At 41.3% G+C, this 13,752-nt stretch overlaps 1 protein-coding gene across 8 annotated transcripts in view; it reads right to left on the bottom strand.

Moving 5' to 3' along the window:
- The window catches only part of PRDM5 (PR/SET domain 5), a 268,026-nt gene that overhangs the window by 185,000 nt on the left and 69,274 nt on the right, over positions 1-13,752 (bottom strand). For all 8 annotated transcript variants that reach the window (XM_060416677.1, XM_015096345.4, XM_060416678.1 and 5 more), the window contains one exon: positions 3,143-3,265. In XM_060416677.1, coding sequence (XP_060272660.1) covers positions 3,143-3,265 — 123 coding nt within the window. The remainder of the gene's footprint in view (positions 1-3,142; positions 3,266-13,752) is intronic.

Genomic DNA, 13,752 nt, shown 5'->3' with positions numbered 1-13,752 from the left:
TGGGTTTGGGTGGACTCTGGGAGTTGGTGATGGACAGGGAGGCCTGGCGTGCTGTGGTCACAAAGAGTCGGACATGACTGAACTGAACTGAAACTAAGCCCATAAATTACAATGAGGATATACCTGAAGATCCTGTGAGATTAGTATGCCTCAGAAAACCATGAAAAAATATAAAATACTTGAAAATAATTAATGTCTACACATTTTTTAAAAGAGATCAATTTAAATGTGTGGTTGGATCAACACATATCATGAACAATGTAAAAAGTGGCTTGAATATAGCTGGCCACTAAAGAGCCTATGTTCCAAACCCTTTGGTAAGTCATCACTAACTTGCCCGTACAAAAAGAACAGTAATCACACTGGTTATCCACTACCTATTTGTACTGAAAAAAACAGGCTAGCTAATAACTTAAGGAAATGAAATATTCTAAACGACTGTTTTCCAGTTACTTGGAAACCTAATTATGTACATTTTCCCTTGCATTTTTCCTCTTGCCATTGTTGGTTTTAGACTAGGACTGAGTGAATCAGCCTAACCCTGACATTAAGCTATCGAGAGTTTGTCGTGAGTAAATGGCATGACGTGGGCTCCCTCACTCTGCCCCCTCCCCCCTGCTCCTGCTAACCTTCACCTTGCTTTCACTTCTTTAGTTTGGGGTCCAGGAGCCGAGCTTTCACATGTGGTCTGTCAACTCCCAAACACAATGTAAAGCTTCTTTGATTCTTATAACGATCTGCCCAATGAACTTTAATTACAGTTCAGTTCAGTCATTCACTCATGTGCGACCCCAGGCCTCTCTATCCGTCACCAACTCCCGGAGCTTGCTCAAACTCATGTCCATTGAGTCAGCGATGCCATCCAACCATCTTATCCTCTGTCGTCCCCTTCTCCTCCTGCCTTCAGTCTTTCCCAGCATCAGAGTCTTTTCAAATGAGTCATCTCTCGACATCAGGGCATGAAAGTATTGGGAGTTTCAGCTTCAACATCAGTCCTTCCAATGAATATTCAGGACTGATCTTTACGATGGACTGGTTGGATCTCCTTGCTGTCCAAGGGACTCTCAAGAATCTTCTCCAACACCACAGATCAAAAGCATCAATTCTTTGGCGCTCAGCTTTCTTTACAGTCCAACTCTCATATCCATACATGACTACTGGAAAAACCATAGCTTTGTCTAGACAGACCTTTGCCGGCAATGTCTCTGCTTTTGAATATGCTGTCTAGATTGGTCATGGCTTTTCTTCCAGGGAGTAAGCATCTTTTAATTTCATGGCTGCAGTCACCATCTGCAGTGATTTTGGAGCCCAAGAAAACAAAATCTGTTACCATTTCCTGAGTCCTTCTAAAAACTTCTTGTCTTGACTCTTTTTCTCTTTCCCTTAATTTCTACTGAGGAATCAATGGTGTTTAAGTCACAGTTAGTATCAGAGCCTGATGCTGTGTATAACACTATCCTAAAATACAGGGTACAGAATTCAATAAAATGTTGTTCCCACCTAGGAGAGTTAATTATCTATGTCAGCTTGACTGGGCCACCGGGTACCCAGATAGCTATTCAGACATTATTTTGTTTCTGTGAGGATGTTTTTGTGTGAGATTAACATTTTAACACATGAATTTGAGTAAAGCAGACTACCCTCTCGGAGAAGGCAACGGCAACCCACTCCAGTACTCTTGCCTAGAAAATCCCATGGGCGGAGGAGCCTGGTAGGCTGCAGTCCATGCGGTCACGAAGAGTCAGACACAACTGAGTAACTTCACTTTTACCTTTCACTTTCACGCATTGGAGAAGGAAATGGCAACCCACTCCAGTGTTCTTGCCTGGAGAATCCCAGGGACGGGGGAGCCAGGTGGGCTGCAGTCTATGGGGTCACACGGAGTCGGACACGACTGAAGCGACTGAGCAGCAGCTGCAGACTGCCCTCTACAATGTAGGTGGGCCTCATCCAATCAGCTGAAGTCCTGAAAAGAACAAAAGGGTCTCCCTTCCCCCAGCAAGTAAAAGAGAATTCTTTTTTTAATTTTGGCCCCAACCCATGGCATGTGGAACTTCAGTCCCCTGACCAGGAATCAAACCTATGCCCCCTGCACTGGAAGGTAGAGTCTTAACCCCTGGAGCACAGTGGAAGTTCCAAGAGAATCCTTTTGCCTAATGGCTTTGAAGCTGGAAAATCCACTCTTGAGGCCTGACGGACTTTCAAGTGGGACACTGGCTCTTGCTGATTCTACAGCAGCTTCCATGTCGCCAAGCTATTTCATGTGTTGAAATAGAACACCTGCTCTTCACTGTGCTACAGCACTCTGTGGGCTCTGGACTTGAGGTGGGACACTGGCTCTGAGGAGACTGAGCTTGCCAGCCTCCGTAACTACATAAGCCAATTTCTTAAAATAAATCTCTTTCGCAGTCTCTGTCTCTTTCTCTCTTTCTAGATGGATGGATGGAGAGATAGGTATGTGCTAAGCCACTCAGTCGTGTCTGACTCCTTGACCCCGTGGACCGTAGCTCACAGGCTCCTCTGTCCACGGGATCCTCCAGGCAAGAATACTGGAGTGGGTTGCCATGCCCTCCTCCAGGGGATCTTTCTGACCCAGGAACTGAATGCACGTCTCTTATGTCTCCTGCACTGGCAGGTGGGTTCTTTACATCACAGATATAGATATATAGATCCTATTGGCCCTGTTTCTCTGAAAACCCTGAGGAATACCACACCCTCAAGAAGCTCAGAGTACAGCCACAGGGAGACACACCCAAATAAACTTTCTCCATGAAGCCTTTCCCAAACAATAACATAGAACATTGTGCCATGAGCCAAATAAGCCATCAAACAGAAAAATTATCAATAAACATTCACTGAATGAATTAAAAGTACTTGAAAGCAGAATCTGCCAAGGATAATATCAGACCATGTAACTCATCCCCTCAAGAATTCTCATAAAGTCAGTGATCTGGTGTCAATTTACAGCTGGGCTTGCCCTTTCCTGCATATGCTGACTAGATGAGACTTCTCTGCTTTTATGAGTTAGTTACTGTTATTCGAAGCAGGTCATTTGGAAATAAATTTAAAACAGGGAGAACAGTTATAAATTAGTTCATTCCCCTCAATGTACAGAGTACAAATAAGAAGCAAATAAGCTCACTTGGATGGCAGCCAGGTTCTTCTGCTCCTGAGATGGTGCCTCATGAACAAAGCGAAGCCAGTTGGAGTGTCGCGGGTTGGTAGCATCCAAAATGTACAGGACTTCTCCCTTACTCCCCCGAACCTGAAATGGAAGAGTGCCCGAATTTACACTTGAAGTTAGTATGAGCCGCACTAAACAGATTAGTCAAACTAAAAATAACACGGTATTTTTTCATAACTATCACCTTTCTATTAACAGGTGTTGAATAGATGCCGGATTAACATCTAACCCTTAAACATACATACAAACAGAGCCTGCGCCTTCATTTGACAGATCTAGATGACTCACAAATGCAATCAATTCTCAAAAACATCCTATGTTGATAGCTCTTTTCTGGTCAAAATTATTTATTTGTAGGTACAGTTTAATACATGTGTGGCAAATGCAGTTGTTTAGGGGATAACCATAGGTGCAACACGTCCTATTTTCCACACAAGAGGGCAGTGCGGCTTGGTTCCTCAAGTGGCAGGGGTAGAGCTGGAACAATCATCTCAGTTTCTCTCTGCACCTGCTTACTGAATCATTTCCATATGTGGACAATCTGCTAATCTAACCAGTGGAACTGGACATCCACTGGGCTACAACTCACATTTTAACTAGCGGGTAAATAAAAAAGTTCAATTCTGTCGTTTCATGGCCTGCTGAAGTCTTGCTGAGCGGACAGTTGGCTCTGTTTCATGCCATAAGCCCTGCTGTTCAGATCTACTCAACTCCCAATCGAGGCAGGGAGGGCTGTAACTGCCACAGGACCCAGGACTCCACTGGACACTCTTGAATCCAAGTTGCTTTGAATCTAGCTTCTTAGAACTGCTGCACTGTAAAGCTACAGCCACTTGCTCAGTTTAATAAAACATACACCAATCTTTACCCAATGCTCATTTTGAGTTTGTATTCAAATGGAATCAAGGGAAGGAGGAGGGAAGGAATGAGTGATTAGCACTCCGTATCTCCAACACAGAGTAACAAAAAATATTAATATGAAGACTATATCTTCACTGACTCAGGGTGGGGAGAAACAAACTCCAGATTTCTAAAATTTTATAAAGTAAAGAAGAGGGTCACAAACAGTTGGACATGACTGAAGCGACTGAGCACATACGTACCACGGTGCCAGATACTGCTAATGCCCTGGGAATTTTTCAGTGAACAAAACAGACAGACAAAGCCTGACCCCACAACCCTTAGGAGCAAACGAGCACAGACTAGAGCTTCAGTGACAGGAGGAGGACATGGGGAAAGGGGAGAAGGGCTCTTCAGGAAGGAGCGGTCAGGCAGAGGCGTGCTGACAAGGTGACCAGAAAAGCGTCCCAAGTGAAGACAGGGCACAGCCCAGGTGAGAGCTCAGGGAGACCGTTTCCAAGCCAGGGGAAAAGCCAGGAAAGGACACGTAGAAAGGCCCTGAGCTGGAAGCAGATTAAGAACAGCAAGGAGGCCATGAGGCTAGGACAGAAGGAGCAATGGAGAAAGTGGTGGGTGCTGAGATCAGACAGACTGACACAGGCCAGATCACAGGCACTGACTGGAGACAAGAAAGTTACCCCCAGAGGGTAGGTTACCCAGAAGCCGCTGTGTAAAAATACCTGCTGCACGCTCTACACAGACCCTCAAGATTCTAACACATATTTTCTGGGGAAAAAATACAGTCAGCCTTCTTGCATTTCATATATGCCATGTTTCTCAGACAAGTCTTATTTTCTTAAGGGTCCAAAGATCTCAATAATCATTTAAAAATCTCTGTAATAAACAGCAGACCCTCAAAAGGCAGGGGTTTAATTTTCAATACTGAAACTGTTCAAAGAATTTAACACTGTAAATACCTCTTCCTTGTGTCTTATATGTTTAGGCGTGAAGCTATGGGGATTTCTCACTAAATAACAACCTCATTCTGAGATCTGCATTGGGGGGCCCTGAAAATCGCCCTGCCCGCATGCTCACACATCAGTTCAGAATCCTGACACCCACTGGGTAAAGCCGAAAGTATCCAGCCACACTGCTGGCGCAGACAGAAGTGACACAGCAACACTTCCGCAAGAGGACACCAGGCCACGTTTCTTCAAGCAGAGTAAAAGAAGTAACTAAACATCTGAGTATAAATTCTCCTTTCCAGGCTCCGCCATAGCTATAGCAACAAAACTGTTTATATGACAAACAGCTAAATTAAGCAAAACAGGTAGCAATGCCACTAGATACTAAAAAAAAAATTTTTTCTCAGAAGTGAAATCCAAAATCTACAACTGTCTCCTGAAATCCACACAACCCAGCTAATTCTACATCAGGAAACACCAGCATGACTGCCAGGGCATATTGCATTTGAGAGGCTACCACTACGTACAGAAACGGTTAATGATCCTTCTTAGTCATACATTTGTTACTCAGTATTAAGTATGGCACGGCAATACTTTGGCCACCTGATGCAGAGAGCCAACTCACTGGAAAGACCCTAATGTTGGGAAAGACTGCAGGCAGGAGGAGAAGAGGGCAACAGAGGATGAGATGGTTGGATGGCATCATGGACTCAGTGGACATGAGTTTCAGCAAATTCCAGGAGATAGTGAAGGACAGGGAAGCCTAGCGTGCTGTAGTCCATGGGGTCACAAAGAGTTGGACCCAACTGAGCAACTCAACAACAAATTAAGCACAATATATATCAGATGAGTTTGACATCTGAAATTCATTCTTCAAAGATGTGTAACATAACAAAGATTTCTCTGTGACTTACTATAATAAGCCCATTTTACAAAGGGCATTGCTTGTTCCTTATTTTTTCAGCTTTTCCCCAGATCCTCTGGCTCCAGCTATGTTGAATGACTCAGTTACTCATTTCCAGTCCATTAGATGTATGCACTTTCTAATAGGTTATCTATTATCCTCTCACATCATATTTCAGCTTAAGAGACATGTACAATTTAATGTCTTCGTAAATTATTACAAGATTGTCACTTTCAATAATCTAAATCTATATATTATTGCTTATAATATCCTAACAACGCTATAATGACAGACTATAGTGGCCTACACATTTACATTTGACATAACTTTCTTGCTCATTAACAGAGCTGCTGCTCATTTATTTTACTCTAAACACCTTTATCCAAATGACGCTTAAGTTCCTACCGTGTAGTCTTTACAGGCCACCTGCTTTCTCTGGTTTTCTAGTGGCTGGTCCTTTCCTCGTTTCCTCCATCCCAGTCTCCAACATTTGACTGAAGCTGTTGGATTATTGCTTACATGACTTTTACCTTCCTACCCTAACCCCAGCATTCTCCTCACTGAAATATCTAAGAGAGACATCCAAGGATAATCTAATCCATCGTTCCTCTTTCCAAAGAAATCAAATTTTAAAAAAAGAAACTCCAGACAGATGGCTATTATTAAAGGCTCCATTTATCTATTTTGATACTGAACCCTGAGTAATATAAATTGAACCTTTTTAAAGACTAATGAATAAAGAAGACTCTAAATTCTTCTTAGTATCACATTCCAGCATCTGACCTTTGCAGTGAGTGTGTATTGCTTTTCCTTTCAAAACTAGTCCTCCCAATACCATCTTATTCTATTTGAATTTTCATGGAAATGAAGCGTATCAGTTAATGTCCTATTGAGGACTGTCTTCTGAATACCAGGGTCTATAAAGAAATCAGAGGACGAAATGGTGGGATGGCATCACCAACTCAATGGACATGAGTTTAAGCAAGTTCTGGGAGATGGTGAGGGACAGGGAAGCCTGGTATGCTGCAGTCCATGAGGTGGCAAAGAGTGGGACACAACTAAGCAACTGAACAGCAACAATAAAGAAGTTAAATTTTCATCTTGCAATAAAAATCATCTCAATTCTAAATTCTGATTTGCACAGGCTTCCTAAGCCAGCTACATAAAAATAAGTTAGCTAAATTAGGAAAGGGAAAAAAATCTTTCATGTGAAAATGAAAACCTTCCTCGCTTTAATCAAGTCATTCATATCTCTAGGACTGCCACTATACATTAAAAGCAAATTATCACTGCGCAGGAACTTGGCAGGTTCTTGTCTCTGTCAAATGCTTCTGACACCACTTCTCAAGGTCCAAGACACTGTGCTGGACGTGTCTTTATTTCCAGATTAAAGATTAATGGCATTCATATAAAAGGAATGAAGTTAAAGCATGAACGAACTCTGAAAACATTATGCTAAGTGAAAGAATCTAGTCTTGAAAGACCATATATTATATGATTCAGTGATACAAAATGTCCAGAATAGGGAGTAAATTAGTGGTTGCCTAGGTCTGTGGGGACAAAGAGGTACAAGGGTCATAGCTAAAGAGTATAAGGGCTTCTTGAGACTGATGAAAACATTCTAAAATTGATTATAATGATTGTAAAACTCTGTATATATACTAAAAACCAATTTGAACAGTAAAAAAATATATATATATATATATATATTTATATCACAGTTTGCCTTTCCATCCAGCAAAGGACAGAAGAAACCACAAAAAGATTCAGCTCAACAACAACAAAAAAAAAACCCTAACATGTAAATGAAAGAAAAAATTGGAAATATATATAAACAATTTTTCTCTCCTTCAATTTAAATATTCTCTCTGTTAAACTGGGTCAGCTATAAACAGAGAAGCTTATTTATTTTTTGGATGGTTCATGTTCATAGTAGAAGGGTCTACAACATTACTCTATTATTTTCCTTCAATTATTTTGAATGCCTGAGAAATTTTTCATTTAGTACATACAAGGCATCAGCCTCCCCAGGGCAAAGCTAATCAGCCAGATTTGTCCCTAGACATGATAAAATGTAACCAACAGAATTTTACTTAACAGCAGCATGGTAAAATTAATGACAGTGAAATATAATTAGTTCCAAAAATATAGCAATAATTTCCTTCATTAGAAGTCACAATATGTTATATGATTTATTAAAGAAAATATATTTTCCTTTCTGTCTTTCAATAAGACTTTTCAAAGAAGGTAATAATTTTAAAGAAGTAAGATTTAGAGCATGGATGTCTTTAGAGGATAAACTGTCATCATGTTTTTGTATTTAAATTACAGGCATTGTTTCAGCAATTGTTTTTAAATGAAGTAAGGCCAGATGCCCTGCTTTCAGTATTTAATTACCCAGACTTCAGCATATCTTCAGGAACGCAAACAACTAAGCGTGTTCAAACAATCAATTCTGACAGCACACTGTTGTCAGATTTAAACTAAAGAGAGACACACTTTTCAGGAATCAGCAAAGATCATCCCTAGGAAACTGTAACGATTTATAGTTTCTAAGTGAAAGGTATGGTTTTTTCCTGTTGATTTTTCAAAGACTTCAGTCTCAAATTCTTCCTAGCTTTGGTGCTTTTAAATACACATGCACAATCACTGTAGCATACCCAGCTTTATCTCCCCCCGAAACTATCCCACAGTCCTGATTCACAGAAACCCATCCTCAGATGGGAAAGCACATGGAGAGAGAACACAGGCCTTGACAGGCCTTCAGTAAAGGCCTTCACTGAGCACCATCCAGAGTATAATACACCCAAGAGTAAATGACGTAAAAGGGCCGATGAACAAAGTCAAGTCTCTTTTTCATTAGCAATAATTACTGCCCTAAATATTTCAAGCTGGCATTCTAGAGTGATAAAAATGCTGGACTGGAAATCAAAAAGCCAGATGTGATCCAAACTTGACTGTGAGTCAAGGGAGACGCATTTCCTCCAGCTGAATTAAGCCATGGTCTCCTGACCTCTGAAATGGGGAATGACAGTCCCTGTGCTGACCCGGCTGTGGGGCATCAAAGGACTAAGATGCATGACTGGCAGAGAGCCCGCCTCCCAATGCAGGAGGCATGACACGGATTAGATCCCTGCGTCTGGAGGATCCCCTGCATCTTCAAGAGGGCACAGCAACCCACTCCAGTATTCTTGTCTGGAGAACCCCATGGACAGAGAAGCCTGGCTGGCTACGATCCAGAAAGTCGCAACAGTCAGGCGTGACTGAAGAGACTTAGCATGGCATGGCACACTGAGGAAAGCGAGGCTCACAGCAACTAACACGTTCTCAGAGACGACGCTGCTTCCAACAGCGGAGCAGGCCACACATGTACCATCTTCCTGCCGTGTCAGCTTGTTCAAAGAACATACATGAAGGAAACCCTAAGAATATCATCAAACCCAAACACATACAAGTCGCCTCTGCTTGAAAGCCTGAAGTGAGAGCAGGCGCCGCCACCAGGCGGTAGCTAACCCAGGTGTAGCTCGGCTCAGCTGACCTTCCCCCTTAAGTCAGATTCCAGCGTGCTGCCCTCCCTTCAGTGGCTTTACTTTCTCTCCCAACTATAGCCCTCCAAATTTCTGAAGGCAGCAGTGTGAATCTCCTTCTCCATCCTTTCTCTCCTTGTCTAAGGTGATAAATGTTCCTCCACTATCCTGGCTGCCCTCTCACAGATGCACACTGATTTGTCAAAACTCTCTTCACACAGTACAGCATTCAGCACACACAGGACTACCGTGACGTGGGCACTATTCCTCAGTAGCTCACCTGGTAAAGAATCCAATTCCCCTGCAATGCAGGAGATCCCAGTTCGATCCTTGGGTTGGGAAGATCCCCTGGAGAAGGGAAAGGCTACCCACTCCAGTATTCTGGCCTGGAAAATTCCATGGACAGAGGCACCTGGCAGGCTACAGTCCATGGGGTTCCAAAGAGTCAGACACAACTGAGCAATTTTCACATTTACTTTTCTACTGATGCAATTTAAAAATCACGGAAGCTGTTTTGATTGCCACATCTTACATTTAGCTGAGGCTGCCTTTATAATCACCTAATCTATATCAAGAAAGCTCACCTGATACTGTCAAAGATGTGAAGGCAAGTTTTAACTGAGGAACTCAGTCAGGTTTATATACGTAAGCAAATCCTGCGCTTGGGCACCTGACCACTCAGAGATGGAAATCTTTTATCTGGTCCTATCTCAATAAATATTTTATTCACTAAAAGCTCAGCTAATGTGTCTTCTTTTTTAAAACTGCCATTGCCTTCATTTCCTTTAAAAGTTAGAAAATATTTTTTAAGAGGTAATGGGAGACTTAACTTCAAAAGCATTCCATACCTTGTCTTTCAAAGCATTGTAAAATAGGACTAATTTTTTTAAAGAAGAAATAACTGACATGACAATGTGAAAGACACCGTGAAAAGCACACCATCATTTTCACAGTAAATTCGTGGAAGAGCCTTAGCAGTATAACCACTGTTCCTCCCTTCCGACAGTTTTACAAACATATTCAGGCAGTCAGACTTCAGTGACATTTTGGATAGACAAGTTTTTTACTGCATAAAAAAACATTTAGCTGACATTAGCTTATGACCACCACAGCTTTAGGTGTTTTCTATAAAGAACATGCAAAGGTTAGTACATGAATGCTGGCATCCATTCTGACTGTTAGCGGCCGTCTGGTTTACTTCTTGATTTGGTCAACATCCTAAGGCAGGTGACTTCTCCATAAGTAAAGTGTTATTTCACTAAGGAATTAGAAAACCATATTAATAAAGTTAGCATGTCATTTCTCAACTTGGTATAATCCATCAAATCCATCATATACGATTCACAAAACTTTAAATCTAGTTAACATTTTATGAGCCTATAGCATTGTCAGAATTTTAATACAGATTTGAGACTTATACAGACAAGAGCCTTGAAGTCAGCTTCTGGAGAATCCTCCCTATGGTATACCAGAAGGTACACAAAATATGCCAAGTATAAGAAAATTTTAATAGCAAAATTCTAATTAACAGACACAAAAGCATTTCAAATGGTTCTTTGTGTAAAAAACCACGATAATCTCCAAGATCCTAAGATCACAGTCTTGATGCTGTTTTTAGAAGATGATGCCTTGTATCCGAAAATTTCTGGGCAAGGTTAGTAGTCACACTGAATAACAAAGAGCTCTGTGCAGTCCACAGGGAGAAAAAAATGAGAAAAAAAAAGATCCAGGTTTCCTTTGATTCTAATTTGAGTCAGTTCCTAACCCAATTTGCACTGGTAGTCACTGTTTTTGTATTTTTCCTAAATACACAGTTTTTCTACAGCTATTAATACTGAACCTACCCGGCCTATTTAAATTAACTGTACTTTACATTCACATCTTCAAAATGTATGCAACTCAATAAAGAAACAAATACATCATCCTAGCATGAGAATATACCTAAAGCAATAGAATATTTCCCGGTCGCTAACGTTCATCATGTCCTTTCTTAAAATCATCCAACGGTCACAGCTCTGTGCTGAAGGTTTCTAAAAAGGTAACAGTTATCAGTAAACAGCATTTACTGAACAACATCTACTGTGCAGTTCTTTACTGGTTATTTTAAAGTGTGCCATGAGAAGCTACAAGTGAAATTCTAGAATACTGTTTCTTTATCCAACATCCTCAGTATTAATAAGGACACAGAAAACACAATTTTTAAAAGAAATAACAAAGCAAAGTCTGATTATCATAAGGTAGATATACACACAAACTTCGTTCATTTCAAAAATAGTACACACAGGTGTAAAAGAAACTGTGCTGAGATCCTGAGGAGGGACCAAAGTAAAAAGAAAATGTTAGCAAAGAGGATGTTATAAAAAGCTTCCAACAGACAAGGTTTGCAACCAGAGTAGACCTAGCAGGCCCAGGACTAGCATGTTTACAAAGGGCCTGCTTCTAAGTAAGACCAGCCCTTGCCTGGCATGTGGGAACTTGGAGTTCTCAGGATGTCCCCCGTCAACAGCTAATGAATAAGGCTGGTTCACTCTTCCTAGACAGTATAAACACCATGGTTTATGCTGAAAACCTGCTTTTCTTCTGGGAACCTGGAATCGTGGTACATGCTAGGCAGAAGGTGGCTACAAGCCCCAAATAAAAATCCTGGGTACTAAATTTCTAATGTGCTTCCTCGTACAGGAACACCACATGTGTGTGCTCCTCCTTCATCACTGGGAAAAGAGTGAGCTCCGTGTGACCTCTCACGGGAAGGAGGGAGCGTGATGAAATCGACGCTTGGGTTCCTGCAGATTCTGCCTGTGCCTTCTTCCCTCGTGAGCCAGCTGTGTACATCACCGAAGAAAATCTTCCCCATGAGTACAACTACAAGCTGAGTCTCATGAGTCCCTTGAGGGAATCTCAGAATGTGGGGGTGATCCTGAGATTCCCCAACACATAAGACAAGGTTAGTTCCAGTTGCTGAATGGACAGCATACAAACCTGTCAACAGGAGAGGTAGAAAATCATCTAGAGATCAACAGAGTTTTATCATACTTATATGTAACTTATACAAATTAAACTATAACCATTCAATGAAAGGAAAAAATAAGTAAGAAAAATCAAAGAAAGAAAATAAATTTAGACAGTAGGGACCATTTCTTTTCACAGCCCATAATGGCAATGATATGAGATCATTGCCTTACAAACTAGTTCTAAGTCCAGTATAGCCTGTGACTCTACACCAGAGAACATTATCACAATAAAAGAATAGTAGAGTCCTCTCGCCTGGAGAATCCCACGGACAGAGGAGCCTGGTAAGCTGCAGTCCTTGGGGTCGCTAGGAGTCAGACACGACTGAGCGACTTCACTTTCACTTTTCACTTTCATGCATTGGAGAAGGAAATGGTAACCCACTCCAGTGTTCTTGCCTGGAGAATCCCAGGGACGAGGGAGCCTGGTGGGCTGCCATCTATGGGGTTACAGAGTTGGACACGACTGAAGCGACTTAGCAGCAGCAGCAGCAGAGCATTTTAGTCATTGTGTGAGGAGGAGGCAAGATGAATGATACTAGTAAATTAGGTTGGGAAGACAGTAAAGAATGATGGGACTCAAATTTGGTGGTTCAAACAGTAAAATCAGAGAAATAATAGGAAATAAGTGGGAAAAGTGTCCATTAGGAAGCTTTGTGCTTCATCAAAAAGAAACTTCAAACATAACCACAAATCAGGATCCACCTCAGCAGGGATCAGCTTCTCAGTAACAATACACATGAAGAAAGAGGGAGAAGTAGAAACTATGATCTAGGAAAGATGAAGGAAAATGGATGATGGGAGGCACCCCACAACTTTAATACGCAGGATGGACTGTGTATAGAGGAAAAATTTTATGAAAGGAAAAAGAATTAAACAGGCTATTACAATGACCTAGATGTGAAGTAAATAAGGCTCTGGAAAGAGGTAATGGCTATAAAAATGAAAACGATGAGTAACTGCAAAATAAACAGCTGGACGGAATCTGTTTATGGAACTGATTTAAGATACAAGCCAAGGAAAAAGTGGCAAATACTCCAAAACTGCAAGCTCCAGAGATCAGTCTCATTGATACTAACAGGAGATTGAAAAGGTAATAACTATTTGAAAGGGAATAATAAACAGGAAGAGATTAGTCTGACTCTCCACTTGGGGATTTTCATGTATATAAAGAGGACTTAAAAAGAAATGTTCTTTTGAAATAAGAAAACAGAGTTAAGGAGAGGATGAAAGATAAGGGTGGGAAGCTTATGTCTTAAGAGTTAGAACCTAGTACCTGAAAAATAGAGTACGGAAGGAGAAAATAGGACAGCCCACTCCTCTA

Source organism: Ovis aries, chromosome 6 (assembly GCF_016772045.2).
Source record: "Ovis aries strain OAR_USU_Benz2616 breed Rambouillet chromosome 6, ARS-UI_Ramb_v3.0, whole genome shotgun sequence".
Classification (NCBI taxonomy): Eukaryota; Metazoa; Chordata; class Mammalia; order Artiodactyla; family Bovidae; genus Ovis; species Ovis aries.
Note: the sequence above shows the minus strand (reverse complement) of the source record. Positions and strands in the feature narration are given on the sequence as shown.